Below are 19,731 nucleotides of genomic sequence, written 5' to 3'. Positions count from 1 at the left end.
CATGGTAGGAAAGAAGTCTCCTTTCCCAAATTAAATACCACCTCCTCATCAACATACATTGTTGGTATGATTTTTCTTTTCACAAAGTGTGTCTATTTAAATTGTAAATAACATAAATTATAGTCATCCTTGTAACTTAACATGGAAATAAATCATATTCTAAGCAATAACATCAAAATACAACTTCATATTAATATTAATCCAATGATTAGAAATTCACCTCTTAAGGGATGTTCGGGGTTCGAACTTCAACTCCTACATATATTATTATGCAATGTCTATACTAACTTAGCTAGGCTGACGCGGACTATCAACCTTCTAACTACTTTTTTTTACGGAACCTTCTAACTACTTATTAAGAACCAATTTTTTTTTTTTTTTTTTTGACAAATTAAGAGCCAGATATATCATGACCAGTATTAATCTCATGACATGGTCTTCATATTGTCAAGTATATCATGACCATTAACCTCCATTTTTAACATCAACAGTTTCAATATGTCAACATCAGCAATTTCAACATTAATATTATAGATGTTTCTCAAGGACTTAAAGCCACGATCTACCCTGATAATGTTGAAATTCTTACATATCTCGCCTCCATTTACTATGATCTTGTTCGGTGTTTTTATCAGTTTGTGCAAAGCAGGAAACAACTATCTTGTTTTCAAAATGAGAAGGAACCATCCAAAGGAATCAACTTGAATGAAATTCTCTCAAATGGGATTGAATATATTGAAATTCTCCCAAAAGGGATTGAATAAATTGAAATTATAGCGAAAGGGATCAAATATAATCAAAATTCTCTTGGGCCCCGCAAATGGGTGGTGGGATTGGTCCCCTCGGATTAGTCGATTTTTGGATCGGAAACCGAGTTTTTAAAAAAAAAAATCAAAATTCTCCCCAAAGGGATTGGATATATGTGAAACTCTCCCGAAAGGGATTAAGTATATGTGAAAGGCATAGCAAATACAAATGCAAATACAAATCGAGGATTCTCATACAAGTTCAAAATGAGTTAATGAAGTCGGATTAGGAAAATCTCATAAAAAAGACTCAAATTTGTTGAAGTTGTGGTGGCTCAAGTACAAAAATTCGTAAGAAAGATGGATTCATATATTTATTGTGATAACTTTCTTTACACTTCAAGTCTAATCATCTCAAAGGCGAGACACTTTGATAACTTTCTTTACACTTCAAGTCTAATAATTTGTCTTTCAATAAAGCTCAAATCAAGCTGAGCTAAGACTTTATAATGCTACTCGCACTACAGACCAAAATCACATCAGTACAACAATGAAAATGTCGAATCAAATCCAGAATCAGATAATGATATTATGAATAAAATTTCAGAATGGTGCATAAGTATCTCCAAGATGAAGAACCAAGCATTATTAGTAATAGAATTCATTTCGTGAGTGTTTCATTATGCTATAGTGTGTATTTATACAATGATATCGTCTTGGGCCTCAAGTATCTCTAACTTGGGCATCAAGTATCTTGGGCATCAAGTATATCTAACTTGTGCCTCAATTATCTATTACTAATATACAATATATTAACAATTTATACAATGAATATTTTATATTCTAATACGCCCCCGTAGTCGAAACAGGAGGTTGACGGATGTTGAGACTATCTCTGAAATCATCAAATAATTGCAGCGGAAGACCCTTGGTAAAAATGTCAGCTATTTGAAGCGAGATGAGACATGTAGAACACGTACTTGACCTTTAGCAACCTTTTCACGCACAAAATGGATATCCATTTCAATATGTTTTGTGCGTTGATGTTGGATAGGATTACCTGACAAGTAAACAACACTAACATTGTCACAGTAGACAAGAGTGACTTTGATGATCGGACACTAGAGTTCGAATAATAAGTTTCGAAGCCAACAAGATTCAGCAACAACATTAGCAACACCAAGATACTCTGCTTCAGCACTAGAGCGGGATAAAGTTGATTGTCGTTTTGCAGACCAAGAGATCAAATTATTCCCAAGGTAGACACAATATCCAGATGTAGATCTTCGCGTATTTGGGCACCCTCCCCAATCAACATCTGTATAAGTGATGAGGGTATAAATTGGTGAAGGAGAGAGGTGTAGTCCATGGTGAATGGTACCCTTAATGTACCTAATAATTCGCTTCAAGGCAGTCATATGTTGTGTGTGAGGATCATGCATAAATAGACACACTTGTTGGACGACATATGCGATATCAGGTCGTGTGAAAGTTAAATATTGCAATGCACCTGTAAGACTTCGATATTCAGATGGATTTTGATAGGGGTTACCTGAGAGGCCACTGAGTTTTGCTTTATATAGCGTCTACGGGGGTAGAGACTGGTTTGCAAGATGACATGGAAGCTCTCTCAATTATCTCTTCGGCATATTTATGTTGAGAGAGAAAGAGACCACTTGAATGTCTAGTAACGGAGATACCCAAAAAATAACTAATAGGGCCTAAATCTTTCATAGCAAATTCACAACTAAGGTGAGACATGATGTACTCACGAAGAGTATCAGATGATATTGTTAATAGTACGAATTTTTCTTTCGGCTTTTCCATTTTGAGGTGAGGTGTGAGGACAAGAAAACCAGAAGCTCATTCCATTTTGTTTACAGAAATTATAGAAAGAAGTATTGTCATATTCTTTTCCGTTATCACATTGAAAACATTTTATATCTCTTTCAAATTGTGTTTTAATGTGATTGCGAAAATGAAGAAAAATGGAATAAACTTGGAATTTGTGTGCAATAGGAAAAGTCCATAAAAAATTTGTGAAATCATCTAGAAATAAAATATAGTAACGATGACCACCAGAACTAAGAGTTGGTGATGTCCAAAGATCACTATGTACAATATCAAACGGTAATAAAGTGTGAGACAAAGATTCATAAAATGACATTTTTATTTGTTTTCCAAATTGACAAGACTGACAAACTGAATTGTGCTGAGACTTCTTACAAAAAATAAAATTATTTCTATAAAGAGAATTTAAAATAGATGCTTCTGGATGTCCTAAACGATTATGCCATAAATTATTGGATAAAGCAATGAAAGAAGAGGGTGTTGAGAGTTGAGTCGGTGGTCTGGTAGTAAGGGGATATAGGTCACCCGAGCTATCACATCTCATTAGGGGCATTCCTATCTGAAAATCCTTCACAAAAAAACCAAATGGATCAAATTCAACAGAAACATCATTGTCAATGGTAAATTTTCGCACAGAAATAAGGTTTTTGATTAACTTAGGTGCATGTAGGACATGATTCAAAGTTAAGGGAGTTTGGGAGTTAGGTAATAATGCATTGCCATGACCAATAACTTGAATATTATGACCACTACCAACAATAACATGATTACTTATATTGGAATAAGACGTAAGATTACCTCAGTTTGCCGTCATATGAGATGTGGCTCCTGTGTCCATGTACCACTGCTCGTTAGGAGGAGCCATATATAAAGTCTGCATTGCAGCTTGAATGTCTGTTGGTGTGTATGACGGTTGTGTTGAAGCCATGTGTGCCTGTTGTGGTCTCTGTCTAAGAATGCCTGGTTGGCGGTTTGGAGCGACTGATTGCTGCCAATTTCCAATGGTATGATAAGGGCAAGGAGGAGTGGCCCATGGCTGCCACTGTGAAACCCAAGGAGGATATGCCCACGACTGATTCCATGTCCTGTTTTGATGATAATGTGATCGTCCGCCTCGACCACGACCGCGAGTTCGTCCACCACGATAGTTGCTTGAGCTACTGCGTCCGCCGCGACTGCTAGTGGTGATTTGTTGGTTTCGGCTGGCTCGAGCAAGAGGAGAGTTGAGAGAATTTTTCTCCTGAGAAGAAATAAACGCAGAATTATCAATGTTGTTCTGCGTGCGTTTGGCCATGGCCGTTTCTTCCAAGACAACCATAGATCGAGCCTTGTAGAAAGGAGGCAGAATTTCAGAATGACGAATTTGAGAGCCAACTGTAGCATAAGCATCAGAGAGGCCATAAATGAGTTGAAGAACCATACGTTCGTTGGAAACAGGTGCACCAACATTAGACAATTGATCAGAAAGAGACTTAATGTGTTGGCAGTATGATGAGGCATCTGAGAATTGCTCCATGGTGACACGAGAATTCTTGCTCTAGATAGAGTGCACGAGAATTTTTGTTGTCAAAGAAGATGTTGAAGAGACGGTCCCATGCTGTTTGTGCGGTAGAGTCACGCTCAATAATGGTATGGAGAAGGTCAATGGATATGGTACCATAAATCCACTGCAGAACTATGGCATCAAGGCGTTTCCATAGGGCTGGGTCAGTTTCTTTGAGAGAGACAGAGGAAGAGGTAGGTTCGGTGGTGGGTGTAGGGATGATGTGGTCAAGAACCTCGTAAGCTTGAGCGTGGATTTTAAATAACTCAGACCATGTATTGTATTGACTCTTTTCAATATCTAGAGTAATTTTGATGAAATTTGTGATATTGTTGACGGTTAAGGTAGGATGAATGGAGTGATTGGTGGTGGTGATGGTGGTTTCGGGTGGTGTAACTTCAGACATGATGATTCAAAATTGTTTGGAGAGAGAAACAATAAGGGGATAATATATAAATAACAAGGGGAATTATGTTTCAATATTGTTTCAAAACAAGAAGGCAAGGGGATAATATATAAATAACAAGCCACAAGTGGACAAAGCAAGGCAAGGGAAGGAAGAAATCACAAGTTTAAGAAAAAGAATTGCAACCGCAAATCGTAAACAAAGAAAGAAATAGAAGGGTTATGAGAAAAGAGGTTTGATTGAGAAATTAGGATTATAGATCCGGAACAATTTTAACGTATGAAGCTTAGAATAGCAATTTCACCCGACACTAGTTTTGTTCTTTTAGTTAATTACAAAAAGATGGCCAATCCTTTCAAAACTTAATCATATTTTCTTTCATGTCATTAAAATCAACAAGGCACCAAGTTAATGTAGTTCATCATCAGTTCAAAGAAAACAGACGTATTGGTTGCTGAGTAATCACATCACAGTACAATTAAAGATTGATAGTATTCAATAAGTATATAAATTTTAATATATTCAAATATTATTAGTAGTGATCCAAATGGAGACCATAATATATCCATGTTAGATTCCTCCTATGATTATTCTTTCCTCTACCATAAATGAAAGTAAAAAAAACTCTGATATCATAAGTCAGCTTTTTAACATCAAAATTCAGGTACAAAGAAATGCATACCGATACTTCAATCAATATATTTTTAGTAGAATTAAAATAGCGGTCCCTGATGTGGCATTCCACTTCTCATCATTGCACAGAATTCATCATAGTTTATTTTCCCATCCTGTTAGTTTAAGAATCATCAGCGATAAAATTTATAACCTGTAATAGATTTTCCTGATTAATATAGGAGAGTAACTTACATTATCTGTATACACCTCAGTAACTATTTCCTTTATTTTTGCTTCGTCACTTATTCCATGCTTTGTCAAGGCAGTCTCCAATTCCTCTCTAGTAATATGCCTGTCCGTTAAATCAGAGAAGCAAATGGTCTTCCTCAGTCATAATTTAATAATTTTAACAAGTTAAGCCACTGTTTAACTCTGTAAATCATATGAGTGTCCCCCTGAGGTTAGACATTTATAAACTAAACTCTTTTATTATGGTGTATATGTAAAGTAAACTAATCCAGTTTAGTACATAAATGTTATTCATATCATATACTCTCCTTAGAGAAGGGAAAAGAAAATAAAAGAAAACAAAGAGGTTTTGTTATGGATTTGTCAAGATACAAATGGTTTGGATTTTTTTCCGACTATATAGTACCACTGATATCATATGTAGTACTATCTAGTAGTTCAAACACAAATGGTTTGGATCTTTTTCCGACAATACAGTACCAATCATGCAATACTCACCCACTACTGTCTTTATCAAAATACTGAAATGCCTTGTGAATATTTTCATCTCGCTCAAGCCTGTACCTATGCATTGTAGCCGATATGAATTCAAGATAGTCAATCGACCCTTTTCCATCAACGTCAGCCTGAGAAACATTATACATGATAACACAATTCCTGTTAAGTTTATGATAAGAGTCATGCATTCAACTAGTCATGCTTTTGTTATGGATTTATAACTACTTACGGCTTTCATAAGTCCAATTTGAGCCAATCCTGTCTTCAATTCTTCATAGGTGATGGTGCCACTACTATCAGTATCCATATTTTCAAACGTTTCCTTGAGACCTTTAACCTCTTCCGCTAGATTTTCAGCCATAACCTAGAGAAATTTCCACTAAGTTGGTAATGGAGAAAAATATCCAAAAAAGATAAGCCGGTATATGTAACTCATAAAATGTTCAGAGTATTCATGCACGTGATGGAAACCAAAACACTCTACTACCATCTAAGCATTCAATGTGTTACCATGTTTTATGCCATACCTTCAACCCAAGTTTCGTGAACGTATTTATTGCCCTGAACTGTTTCATTCTAGATAGAACTGAAATATCAATCGGTTTATCAGAGGCCTCCCCACCGTCTCTCATCCACGTGTGTTCTTGCCAAACAAATTATTAACCATAGTCAGGCCATGTGTAATAGAAAAGTTATTCGAGGATTGAGCCAAATTAGAAACAGTAATCTAGTACCAAGGACTTGTTTAGAAGTAATTCTCTTTTTTGGATCTGGTGTTAGCATCTTCTTGACTAGATCTTTAGCACTGTCTGATATTGATGGCCATGGCTCACTCAATAAGTCAAGTTCACCCTCCAATACGGCATTCAATAGTCCCTTATCAGTTCCTGCAAAGAAAAGTAACCCTATCATAAAAGTGTTAATTTTTCAATCAGAAACATAACTAGAAACTAAAATCATATACCACATTTTGAAATTACAAGTTGATCTCACCAGGTGAAAAAGGCGGTCCACCACTAAGTAGAATATACAATATGATGCCTGCACTCCAAATGTCTATTTCTTTTCCATAACTGCGAAGCAGTACCTCAGGAGCAACGTAGCAACCACTGCCTACCATATCATTATAAATCTTTCCTGAAAAATTTATAGAAAACACTGTGTATGAATGATCAACCTTGAAAGCATCCTCAATATATAAAATAAGAAAGTTTTGAGAACAATCAATTACCACATAATTGAATATTATTAGGAATAGTAAAAAAGATTAGTCGAAAACAAAACTAAATATATACTGATAAAATTGCACATATACAAATACAAGCAATGCAACCAAAACTGCACCTTCTTCAATGAAGACAGAGAATCTAAAATCAACAGCCTTGAGTGTTAGAGCTTTATCCTTAGTAGAGAACAAGAAATTCTCCGGATTTAAGTCGCGGTGCATAACACCCATGCAATGACAAGTGTGCACAACATTAACAATACACCTGCATAAGGATGCAACAACTCTCTCTGAATAACCGTGAGGATGAGCATTGATTGTATCAAATAGTTCCCCGTAAGCACAATGTTCTAGCACAAGGTGAATAGATAAGCTATCCTCATAAGCACCTTTGAATTTCACAATATTTGGTTGACCAGAAAAATGCTGCAGAATCTGAATCTCTCTTTTAATATCTTCTTTATCCGCTTTCGACACAAGCTTCCTCTTTAATATAGACCTACATGCATAATTTTGGCCAGTGGAATTCTCAGTGCAGAAATAAGTAATCCCAAATTTCCCTCTACTCAATTCTTTACCAAAAGTGTACAACTTCTTTATATCTTCGTAGGGTTTTTCTAATATGGTTTTTTGAGTTTTCTGGACAGTTTTCACATTTTGGGCTGTGGGAGAGGGTTTTGGATTTGGTGGTGCTGTCACTGGTGAAGCAAGTGAGTCCAGTTTTGGAGGTGTTGTAGTGATCTGAATCTGATTGGAATATGCTGAAACAGTAACGTACCGATAAGTAGTATCATCATCGGCAGTGATGGCGGCATATCCACGATGGGGAGCAAACTTGTCCACCTCTGGCTTGCTAGTGTAACAACCCATGTTTGTGATTATTATTACAAGATGGTAAAAAAAAAAAACAGGAATTGATATGAAGAACTATATATGGTGTGAATATTGAATTTGAGAGAATGCTGTTTGTGAAAACTGAAATGAGTTGAACGATATATGCTAAGAAAAGACGACAGAACAGGTTAAATAGAGGGTAATGCATAATTTCCATTACAAATCATTGCACTGATTATGTGGCGCAAGCATGTAAAAATAAATGTACCAATATTTATTTCAAAAATTAAAAATAATAATAGCACCACCAATATATAAGGACCCTTAAAAAAAGCACTGATATGATATATAAGGTGAACAAATTTTTGGAAGTTTTTTCACATAATCCTTTAATATTAATATTGGATCTATATTTGAATCTTAATTGCTTTCTATAGGATCCTTTAATATTGGATCGTATATTTGAATCTTAATTGGTTTCTATAAACGTGTTTAATTGGCTCAATTTTTTATTTTTTTTTGAGAAAATATGTGGCTCAATTTGGAAATATTTTGGAATGCAATCTCAAGTGAGCTACTCAGGCGGAATAAGAAGCCTCCTTAGCCATAAAGTCAGCACAAATGTTCTGCTCCCTCAAAATATGAACTAAATTTATAATGATGTAAGGCATCTGAGATTTCTAGTAACACAAATGCATACACATGCAAACTTGCATTTTTCATATTGTGAATAAGATTCACCGCTTCTAAACAATCACTCTCACAAATGATGCTTGTATATCCAAGATCATAACAAGTAGCAATCCCAAGTTGAATAGCGCAAAGTTCCGTCGTGAGTGCATCACCGCCATTTTCAAAGTAACTATGCTTAGCTATGATTATTTTCAAAGTAATATGTTAATTACTTGTTCTCAGAGTTTCACACAGTTGTGAATTTTCTCAATATATAGAGAGCACAATACATAGTTCATTCAACACACCGAAAAGTATTATGAAACTTTGAATCCTATTCTACTCTCTCCGTCTTTGACTTGTGTTGATGAGTTTATCTTCTCTTCATCTCCTTTTTTTGTCCCTTCGAAATTAAGAGTGTTCTTAATATCATAGTCCCTTTTTGGTATAATGTCCCTTCATGATTAAGAATGGACAATCTTAAGAGCATAGTCCCTCGATAATCTATGTCCCTTCGGAATAAAGAATATTTTTAAGATTATGGTCCCTTTTCAAAAATAATGTTCTTTCGGAATTAAGAATCATCTTAAAAGTATAGTCCCTTTTGATATATTTTTTTTCCATTGGACAAGTTATATTTTAGGATAGTGATAAGAGCATATTTGAGTAGTTGAAATACCATATTTGAAGATGTTAAACGTTACAATGGTGGTAACATATCATATTTGAGTAGTCACAATACCATAGTAGAATGGTCTCAGTACCATATTGAAGGTGTAATTCTCTATTGATTTTCTAGGGTGCTAGTGACCGTCTGCAACTACTTCTTATGCCTTTACTTGGGGGAGCACCCATCCAAAAAGCAATGTGGTTGATAGTATGCATTGAGAAACTTTGGGCAGTGGCACAAAACATTTTAAGAGAGTGAACTGGTCGTGACTCAACCTAGTGACAATTTCAATAGATGAAAAATCTTTTTCAATATAAACAGTTTGGAAATCCAAATGCAATAAAACAGAACAATTACAAAACCAACACCTACCAATATAGTAATGTGAGAAATCAAGCTCTACCATGTTAAAAATTACATGATCAAAGAAATGAAGATGAATCTCATATAAGAAATAAGTTTGAGAGGTTTGATATAAAAAAAATTCTTAAATTTCATATTAAATTAGACCGGAAAGGATGGTAAATGAGTACATATTCTCTATATATGTAGAATATCTCTGAGGATTAACAAACTAACTATAAGTAACCAACTCTATTTCTAATAATATATATAAGCTTGTGATAAAAATAAAAATAAAAACTCTTTGTTTGCCACCGCGCGTTCTTCAGCGATCATTCTCTCTTGCACGATTATCAGAGGCCTCTCCACCTTTTCTCATCCACGGGTGTTCTTACCAAACAAATCAATAACCATAGTAAGACCAAGTGAAATATAAAGTTAGACAACAAAGTGACAATGCAAATGAATGATGAGAATTTAGCAAACAGTTAAGTTCAGTTCGGTTCAGTTTTCATCCCAAACTGAAACATTTGAAACAAAAACTCAAAGGAGGGAAATTAAGGTGCTAAACTAATGCTGGCAAAATAAACAAATAAATAAATGTTTGATTAATCTTTAGGTCCCTAAACCATTTATTAAAAGAAGAACTACTGTGATTGAAGCTATTTGAGGAATGAGAAGAGACAAACTAGAAAGAGTAGTCTATTACCAAGAATTTGGGTAGAAGTAATCATCTTCTTTGGATCACGTGTTAGCATCTTTTTGTTGGACATGACAGTGTCCATCAAAAACATAATGTTAGTCTTAATGTTTCTGAAATAGAAACCAACTTATCTGATTTAAAATTTGCATAACAGTGTTCTGATGAATTATAACGAAAACTTGATGTTAGCCTTAAGGATTCACCACCAATGGAAATAAAGAGACATGAAAATGTAGTATCACAAAGGATAGCTCACTGCATCCCAATATCTAAAACTAGAAATTATCAGGGAAGGTAAACATTAGTGGCAAGCAAAATATACGAATACAAGCAAGGAAACAAAAGCCACTCCTTCTTCAATGAAAATGAATTAGAATCAACTTATTACTTATCTGATTTAAAATTTGCTCAAAACGAAACAATATAGAACCTTCATTATAGGAAGTTATAAGTATCACATTTTTCAATTGACAAATCAGATATCTACAACAAAAATCAATCTCGCAACAAGTTGCAAGCATAGAATTGTTTGCTCCATATCCAATAGTTTTTTTTTTAAGGTTCATATCCAATATTCATTGCAAGTTAGTATGGATAATAAAAACTAGCAAATCCCTGTGAAAACTTGGCCTAGTCTAATTAATAATGTGGCAATGAGTTATATCTCAAACTTAATGTCACCATCACCATTCTAAGGACTCACCACCTTATAGAAATAACCTAAAAAATATTCTTTTGATAAGTAACAAATAAAATTACCTAAACAGTATAATAACAAAATTTCTGCACAATTAAATTTTAATTGCTCACTGCAGCCTCAATATCTAAACTTAGAAATCGGAGGGGTGGCAGTCCAAGGCACCTTTTCTTTAGGGGCACCAAAATTATTATTTTTACTTAATAGTCACTACAACATAGATATATTTCTTTTTAATTTGTTTTGATTAATTCTATTTTTTTTAACAAGTCAAAATGCAATATATTATATCACCAAGAGTGTTTCATCTCGCACAAGGTGTGCAAAAGAGAAACACACAAAAAATTGTACAATATAATCACAAATATCTCATACTGGAGCTACTCGAAATTCCAAGTTTTGATTAATTTTATTGAAAATGTCTTTTTAGAGAACTTTGATTATAAATGAATCTTGTACAACAAAAAATAGAATATGAAAAATATTAGAATAATTAAAAGAGCACAATTTTTTTCTTTTGCCCCAGACACAATTTTTTATAGAACCGGTCCTAATTGTAAAGCAACCAAGAATCACATAATAGATCATTAGCAAGGAAACTAAACAACAATGACAACAAAATTCTGATATAATTGCAAAAATACAAGAAATGCAAAAAAAAGAGAAACTTTGAGCGAAATCACTTTATTTTAAATGATGTCTGCGAAAGGTGAATGGGCATGCTGCTCTTCGTAAGTCAATAGATTATAGACTCCTTTTGATGAATAATTATGTTCTAGATCATGTTTCGAAAGTCAAGTGTCCGCTACAACTAATTCTCCTTCCGTTCTTTTTTAAGTGTCTTTTTTGGAGAAATTTTTTGTTTTCATTTAACTGTCACTTTCAAAGTTCAATGCAACATTAAATGTTGTTTTACCAATATTATCCTTACTTATTTATTGCGGAGAGAGAAATATATGAAATGAGATGTTAAATGAATAAGGTCATTACAGTAAAAGTATAGCTTATTGCATCAAAAGTAATAACAATTATTAATTGTCTTGGTTTATGTAAAATGTAAAAAAAATGACAATTAAAAAAGAACGGAGGTAGTATACAACACTTAAGTACTAAATGATCCTTCTCCCAAGCAAAGGGTACCTTCTCCATCACCATCTGTGCACCTCTACCCCCAACTAATCTCCTCATCTCAGCCACTTCATAATAGACTATGTAATAAATAGACTAGTAATATATTTTTGGCTTAAATATACTTTTGACTCCCTTATTTTAAAAAATTTGAAGTTTTGGTCTCCCTGTTTTAAAAAACAGTTTTTTACTCCCCCCAATTTTTGTTTTTCTTGAATTTTAGTCCCCCACTCCATTTTGAAGTTAATTTTGTAGATGTAATCTTGTCATGGCAGCGCTTGTGTGGACAATTATAGCATACATGTCATTACCAATTTGTTTAATTAAATGATAGAATTTTTTAGACAAATAAGCTATTTGTAAAAACTCTTCATCCATTTCGTTTCGGTCTTGTCTAGATAAATTTTATTGCTTGAAATATTTTCTCTATAGTTGTTTTAGAGATTGAAAGTGCTAAAATAAAATGAATAATCGAGTGCTAATTTTTTTTACCTGTCTTTGTTTCTATTAATCTTTTACAAATAGATTTGTTTGGGGTAGCTAATCATATTAATTATTCGGGCACGTAGTAATCATTCAAATTAAATAACAATTTGATCAAGGTAGCCAATGTTATCCCATTCCTTCAAAAGGCTATGCCCCTGCGTCAAACACATATTAAAGAAGCAAAATTTTAAAATATAAACCGGACTGAGAATATGACTTTGAAAAGATTAGTGAGTTGCATCTTGCATTATGGATGGCGTAGTATGTGTTGACACTTCAACGCTCAAGTCAATACGAAATTATAGAGTTTTATGTTTTAGTTCTACTTATAGGTCAATGGTATAAGCTCTTTGAGGAGTGTTGTCTTTATGGAGGAGAACGTAACGGTTGAAAACAGAAAGTGTGTAATCACCTTTTTTTACTAACGTGTAATAAAAAATTTAAAAATTATGTTTTTAATGCATAAATTTTATTTTATACTTCTTTATTTATATTAATATGACATTTGTTAGCATGTCCATTTTTAAAATATAGAAACTAAAATAGCTCGGTAAACTAGTGGATCAAAATAACTCTTAGCTCACATCAACTAAAGGAGCAAAAATAGCTCATATTAACTAAAGCACCAAACCTTTCTACTTAACTATAAATTTAAAGAAAATGCTATAGAGTTCTTTTAGAGTTTGTTAAAGAAACCTATTTAGAATCTTTTCCTTAATAAAAGGCTAAATTTGATTATTTTCAAATGCAAAATTTTCATTTTTCTTTCTTTAACTAATGTCCTTAATACATTTGTTAATATGATCTAAGTAACCTGTACCAACTAATCACATGCATGGGTGGATGCAATAGGTCATTGTTTGGATGCATAATAAACCGTTGGTTGAAAGCAGGTCCCACTTCATAAAGAAAAAGAAGGCATTGAGTGCCAATCTTTTGTTCCATTCATCAAAACTTCTTGAGTGCTTATTGATTAGGATGACCCATGGTTGTGACATAGATTTTTATATTTGACACAAATTATATCTACCAATATCTGGCTTAAAGCAAAAAAAAATATTGTTTTTCCTTTTAGTTATCATTTGTGGTGACGATAATCTTTTGTTTGTTTGTGCATCGATTGACTCTCTTTTTTGTAAATATTTAGAATACTTGGTGTTTCTTGTTCTAACCTTCTAAACACATCTTGTGCTAGAAGGTAGAACCTTTTCTTCGTGGTAATATATCTCATTTTGCTTGTTAAAAAAAAAACTTTGGTGCAAATCTATGGTCATAAACACTCATGAATTGTGAGATAGTTACGTCATTTTCATGCATAAAAATAAAGGGGTTAACCATTGGCTTGTCAATTGTTATTCGTCCAGTCTCATAATAAGTCCTAATGCTGCTCATTGGACCTTACTGAACCTGTAGCAATCCCACGGCAACATCCATCACTTTTCCATTTAAAGCATTTGGTGTCCCATTTGGTGACTCTCAGAATATTTTTGTCCACAAATATATTTGTATTATGACATTAAAATATTTTGGATTCCATGTTTATGGGTACCTTCCTCGATTTGGCATGTTGTTAAATTTTTAATATTTACTATAAGATAAGATTATTATAGAAAGAGGTTTAGGCTTTATGCGGAGGGAAAACGATAATCTAAAAAGAATATCAAATATATGTTTTAAATCTTCACCCTTAACCAATTTATATTCTTTTAAACCCCTTCTATATAAACACATTTCATTTAAACTATTATATTTACAATTTAATATTTACTTTTTGTTCTAGTAAACCAAAAAAATTCACATTAAACACTTACCCTCTTCTATCTACCGAAATGCCTTTTACAAATGACACAATATTCACAAGGTTTTACACAAGACTTCAAAGTGGATAATACTTAAAAAAAAATGTGGTTTGAGATCGGAACAATACATTTGAAATTCAACAAAACTATATAACATTGAGTGACCCTTATTTTCATTTTTTTATTTATTTAATTTGCAGGTTAACTAATACCACTCACAACTTATTAATAATAACTTGGTAAAAAAGAGCTTATTAATAATAACAAATAACAAAAGGAAAATTTGTCAAAAAAATTAACAAAAGGAAAAATTAGGTCATTGTTTCAAAAAGGCAGTAATATAGGAATATATGTGATTCTCATTTATTTGCATAAGAGCCAACCAACTGAAGGACACTTTTGTTTCTCAAGTCAAACGATATTTCTTGCTTCACGGTTGTTTGGTTCCCATCCAGCTTCGAATATCATTTGAGAGTCATAAAACCACCAATTAAATCAAAGATACCTTTTGTCAAAAATTATATTCAAAGATACCTGACAAGTTACAGCACATGTATTGATCCAAATAGAGATAACTCAAATCCCTCAATATTGAATGCAATATATAATTTTGTAAAAACATGGGTACCCCTAAAAATTGAAGGGTACTTTACAATCTAACTGAAATACAAATTTATACAAATGTAGGTGTTGGGAGGTAGAATTTGAAATCGTGCTTCACATATGATTAAGGAACAATGTTAAAGAAAGTTAAAAAGTAATTCACATTTGAGCAGCAAGAGAGCCAGCCAAACAGTTAGGGATATCGGTAATGGTAAATTTTGATTTGAAATATAGGTCGATACTTCATAGTAACATCACAAGAGTATTCCTGAAGATGATATTTGAGATGAGTCTACACCTATGAATGGAAGTAATGGTCGACGTGTCATCAAGTAAACACATCAATATTATTAAAAATGAAGATAGTCGACATCAAATAAGTATAGCTGACTATTAAAACTCGATAATTAAATCGTGCAAGTAAAATCAACAAGCCAACACTAACAATTGCTAAAGTGTTACTAAATGAAGTGTCACGTAATCTTCCCTTTCATTCCTTTCATTTTGACTCTTTCTTTCTCTACAAACTCTGATACATTCTATGAAATATATGATGTTGATTTGTTTTTTGATATATAAATAAGATTATCACATAATTTATTGGACTCAAACGTATCACATGATAAAACATTTATTTATAATCTTTATAACAAAATTTAGTTTCGGATAATTTTGCTTTAACTCTTGATTCTTTCGTTTGCCAAAAAAATATAATCTTGATTCTTTCTTTCACATCATGTTCCACAACTCCAACACATATTATATCAAACCATATAACGTTGAATATGTTTGTCGATTCTTAATAAGATTACCACATAATTTGTAAAGCTTAATAGTGGACTGATTAAACATTCTTGTATAGTTAATTTGGAAACAGATTTTTCTAAAAACAGGATTACATTGTTCTTCCTCCAAGACAACTTGATCCAAATTCTAATTTCTAACTGAACTCTTGCAACCCGAGTCCACCCAAACCAATCATTGCTCCAAAAAACCCACCCATCCAATTTTAACAACTCAAAATATTGAATTAAAACTTTTTTCTTTTTCCTTTTTTCTCTCAAAATTTATAAATTTACAACCACTCTTAAATATAATTGACACTAGTTGATAGCAACAAGAATTAATACGGGTGAATTAAATTGAATTATATAGAAACCGGTCCACCTCAACCATCGAACCCGGTTTGGTTCCAAACAGCATCACGAACCCGTCTCAAATCACGGCCTTTTAAGGTCCGACCCACCCCTTCGAAAACTGAATTTGCCGCCATTTTCCGGCCACGCGCCAAATACTCATGCGGCGGAACCATCTCCGATTCGTTATCATCATCCATATCATGCAACGATTCCACTGATTCAACTCGGAGTATCTTACTCCAATCCGGCACGTTTACCGGCGCTGACGTAGCAACGTTCCGGTACTGGTGGTGCACGTTTCTTGACGACGTCGTCGCAACATTACTCACCGGATTCTCAAACGGCAGTGACAAACCGCCGTGGTTGAAACGCCGTGAAGGTGCGCGTGAATCCCAATCGCCGGGAGTGAAATTGACGTTGTGGTCACGATCTTCAACTATGGACCACACATCTTCTTCCCTGAAATCGGTTACTTCATGAGTGGTGTTGGAGCTTTGAATATAGTTTGTTCCTAACAACCGTTCGTTTCGGTTGGTGGTGAATTTGCGACCCTTCGCCATGGTACTTAGCGACGGTGGTAGCAAAGTGTATTAACTATAATAATAATAATAATAATAATAATAATAATAATAGGATTAAGTACAAATCCATAATAATATTGTGTTTTTGCACTTAACCTCTTAGAGGATAGAACCTGGATTGGGTTTGGCATAAGCTGTGTGTATGTTGCTAGATGTGTATTTATAGCCTTTTGTTTCAAGGGGTATGCTAATTTCATCTTCAATTTCATTTCAATTTGAGTTCCACTTCATTTTGTCTTCTTTATATTATATCTTGTTAAAATAATAACTACATTACAAAAAAGAAATACAAAAAACTACCACCATTCTTTACTATCTTCTTGAATATCAATTTTTTTATATTCAAAATATTTAGGTGAATTAAGTTCAGAAGATTATGCAAAGTTCAAAGCTTAACTAACATTTAGTAAAATATTTAAAAATTATCCTTCAAATATATTATTATATCAACAATAAGAGTTGAACTCACGATCTTACAAGAAAATAAACATTCTCTATTTTTTTATGTAAAGGTTTTATTTTTACTCAAAAAAATCTATTGATTTATTTGAAAAAAAAATAAAATAAAATAGCACAATTTTTATTAATTAAAAATTATTTTCTTGAAATAGCAACCGATCGACTTGATGGCGTGTGGGTCCACTTTTAACGAATTCCATTAGATGGACCATCATGGAGAAGGAGATAGAATAGACGGGAACGCAATAATACCAATTCTCTCTAACTCATATTTGCTTCTTTTCTATTCTCTTTTTCGTATTTACAATAAATAAATATTCTATTTTCTTTGTTGCTCTCTATAAGTGGCAAAAAGACAAAGGATAATTTATGCCTTATGGCTTGTGTGCATATATTAAGTTATTTAAAATTTAAACATTTATGCTGAAAGATTTTTTTTTTTTAAGATTATTCATATAATTATGAAGGACATATGGTGATAATTAGTTCATTAACTTAAACTTACGCCCTTCGGGTACATATCAGTATTTTCTTAGAGAAGATAAATTTATTTTCGACATATGGAAACTGTGATGCTTTTACTTATTTTTATTTTTACTTTAATGATATATACTAACACTAGTTAGGGATAGAAATAATTCAAACCGACTTATAGGGGTAATAGTCTAGTCTACATCAACCTTAGAGCATCTTTTTTCAAAAAACCTTAGAGCATCTCTAACAAGAGTTTTATCATAGAATTTTAAGTAATATTATATAGTCGTAGAGTTTTATCACCATATGAGTTGCTTAAACATACACAATTGAAGTATAACAAATCCATACATACATGCATACATACATCGTAGAGTAGAGAAAATACATCCATATTCAAGTCAGTTTTTCTTACTAAGCATGCAATTATAAAATAGGGATAGTGTCGTATATGTGACTATGTCATTCAAATGCATCTAATAGATATCCCACGGTCCACGTGCGTCAGTGGCATGCTAACACGTGTAAGATTCTTGTAAAACGTGGGCCTATTGATGTTCCAGTGCCACGTGAGCACACAATGACAGGTTGTAATTTTTTGCGAAAATAAGGTTGTATTGTAGTTGTAGATATATATGTGGGAAAATGGTTGAAAGATAATGAAGACAAAGACACTGAATTGAACTAACAATGTGGACATATAATTGATGGTTTTGGGAAGGTTTCAGTGATGATTATAGCTAAACTAATCCCACTTCATTTAGCAAAAAGCATCTTTAAAATCAAAATCCTCACATTAGAGAGAAGGGCACCTTGAGCGGTTCAGAATTACTTACGTTTAGGTCTGTGTGGGTGGGACCCACATAAGTGAGCACTGTCCTTTTTCTCAAATTAAAAAATATCAAAATATTACGATGAAAAAAAAATGCAAAATTACACAATTAATCCTTTAACTTTATTTTAAGTAATACTTTCGTCCTTTATTTATTTTTGTTACGGTTTAGTCCTTTATGCTATAAAATAACAACATAGTTATCCTTTTTTTTGAAAAAAAAAATCAAAAACTCCAAAAAAAAAAATCATCAAACTCATAGGCAAACGCAAATCTTCATTATACAAGCCTAGAAAATCAAATTTCTTTGAAAAAATCTCATAAAAAATGATAAGATATTGTCATTTTATAAAATAAAGGACTAAATCGTGACAAAAAAAGATAAAGGACGAAAGTGTTACCTAAAATAAAGTTAAGGGATTAATCGTGTAATTTTGCCAAAAAAGAATTATGACTATTTTTCATAAAGAAGAGTGGAAGACATTCGATAAAGGCTACTACAAATTAGCCAAAGATCGTTGCTTTTTTGCACTCACGAATATATAAAGAGTAAATTACACTCTCCTCCCCTCAAAATGTTTGAATTACACTCATATCTCCTCTTATGTTAAAATATGCACTGTCCTTCCTTGAAAAATAAAATTTATACTCTCCTACCTTATAAGATTCTTGAATTACAACTCCCTCCCTTAATAATTTAATATGCACTACACTTTAATCTATTTTAAGATAAATAAATATTTTTATGATATATATTAATTTTGAATCATCATTTAAGAAAAATTAATTCACTTCTTTATAATTGAAATGTCAATGATAATTAAATTTAAATATTTTTCTATTGATTTGATAATTTAGAGTATAAAATTAACTTTTAAATAATCATGATTTATTGTCTTTAGTAATTTTTCACATATTTTAATTTTATTTTGGGTTATAATAGGGTTAAAAAAGTACATGTTAATGAAATTGTGAATTAAAAATAGCGAAAAAAATGTATTCAATTTTTTATTATATTAAAATAGACATGCAATACTATTTTTTTCCGAAGTGTGTTAGACTATTATTATTTTTCTAGCTTATTAGAAATAAAAAGTAAATATCGAGGGAGTAAAGTGTAGATTTTAACATAAGGGGGAGGGGAATGTAATTCAAGCTTCTCTTAGGGGATGGGAGTGA

General features: G+C 32.8%; 3 protein-coding genes across 3 annotated transcripts; all 3 read right to left on the bottom strand.

Moving 5' to 3' along the window:
• Nucleotides 1-1,424: 1,424 nt before the first annotated feature.
• LOC112420985 (uncharacterized) lies at nucleotides 1,425-4,798 on the bottom strand. The gene is made up of 2 exons (XM_039833070.1): nucleotides 3,396-4,798; nucleotides 1,425-3,165 (listed from the first exon to the last, which is right to left on the bottom strand). Exon 1 carries the CDS (start codon nucleotides 4,111-4,113, stop codon nucleotides 3,397-3,399), a length of 717 nt encoding a protein of 238 aa, XP_039689004.1. The 5' UTR covers nucleotides 4,114-4,798; the 3' UTR covers nucleotides 1,425-3,165; nucleotide 3,396.
• Nucleotides 4,799-5,146: 348 nt separating this feature from the next.
• On the bottom strand, nucleotides 5,147-8,088 carry LOC11437886 (calcium-dependent protein kinase 2). Its single transcript, XM_039833759.1, is given in 8 exon segments — nucleotides 5,147-5,334; nucleotides 5,414-5,513; nucleotides 5,909-6,066; nucleotides 6,069-6,272; nucleotides 6,436-6,551; nucleotides 6,643-6,795; nucleotides 6,902-7,045; nucleotides 7,253-8,088. Coding segments are annotated over 8 exon segments (1,701 nt in total). The 5' UTR covers nucleotides 8,004-8,088; the 3' UTR covers nucleotides 5,147-5,259.
• A 7,798-nt stretch (nucleotides 8,089-15,886) lies between these two features.
• LOC11437577 (uncharacterized) lies at nucleotides 15,887-16,934 on the bottom strand. Its single transcript, XM_003610375.4, has one exon. It carries the CDS (start codon nucleotides 16,764-16,766, stop codon nucleotides 16,236-16,238), a length of 531 nt encoding a protein of 176 aa, XP_003610423.1. The 5' UTR covers nucleotides 16,767-16,934; the 3' UTR covers nucleotides 15,887-16,235.
• Nucleotides 16,935-19,731: the final 2,797 nt, after the last annotated feature.

The sequence above is a fragment of the Medicago truncatula genome, chromosome 4 (genome assembly GCF_003473485.1).
Source record: "Medicago truncatula cultivar Jemalong A17 chromosome 4, MtrunA17r5.0-ANR, whole genome shotgun sequence".
Classification (NCBI taxonomy): domain Eukaryota; kingdom Viridiplantae; phylum Streptophyta; class Magnoliopsida; order Fabales; family Fabaceae; genus Medicago; species Medicago truncatula.
This window is presented reverse-complemented; position numbering and strand designations above follow the sequence as displayed.

Excerpts from the sequence above, each read along its gene's own strand:
- LOC112420985 (XM_039833070.1), bottom strand. The coding sequence starts at position 4,113 with ATGGAGCAATTCTCAGATGCCTCATCATACTGCCAACACATTAAGTCT.
- LOC11437577 (XM_003610375.4), bottom strand. The coding sequence starts at position 16,766 with ATGGCGAAGGGTCGCAAATTCACCACCAACCGAAACGAACGGTTGTTA.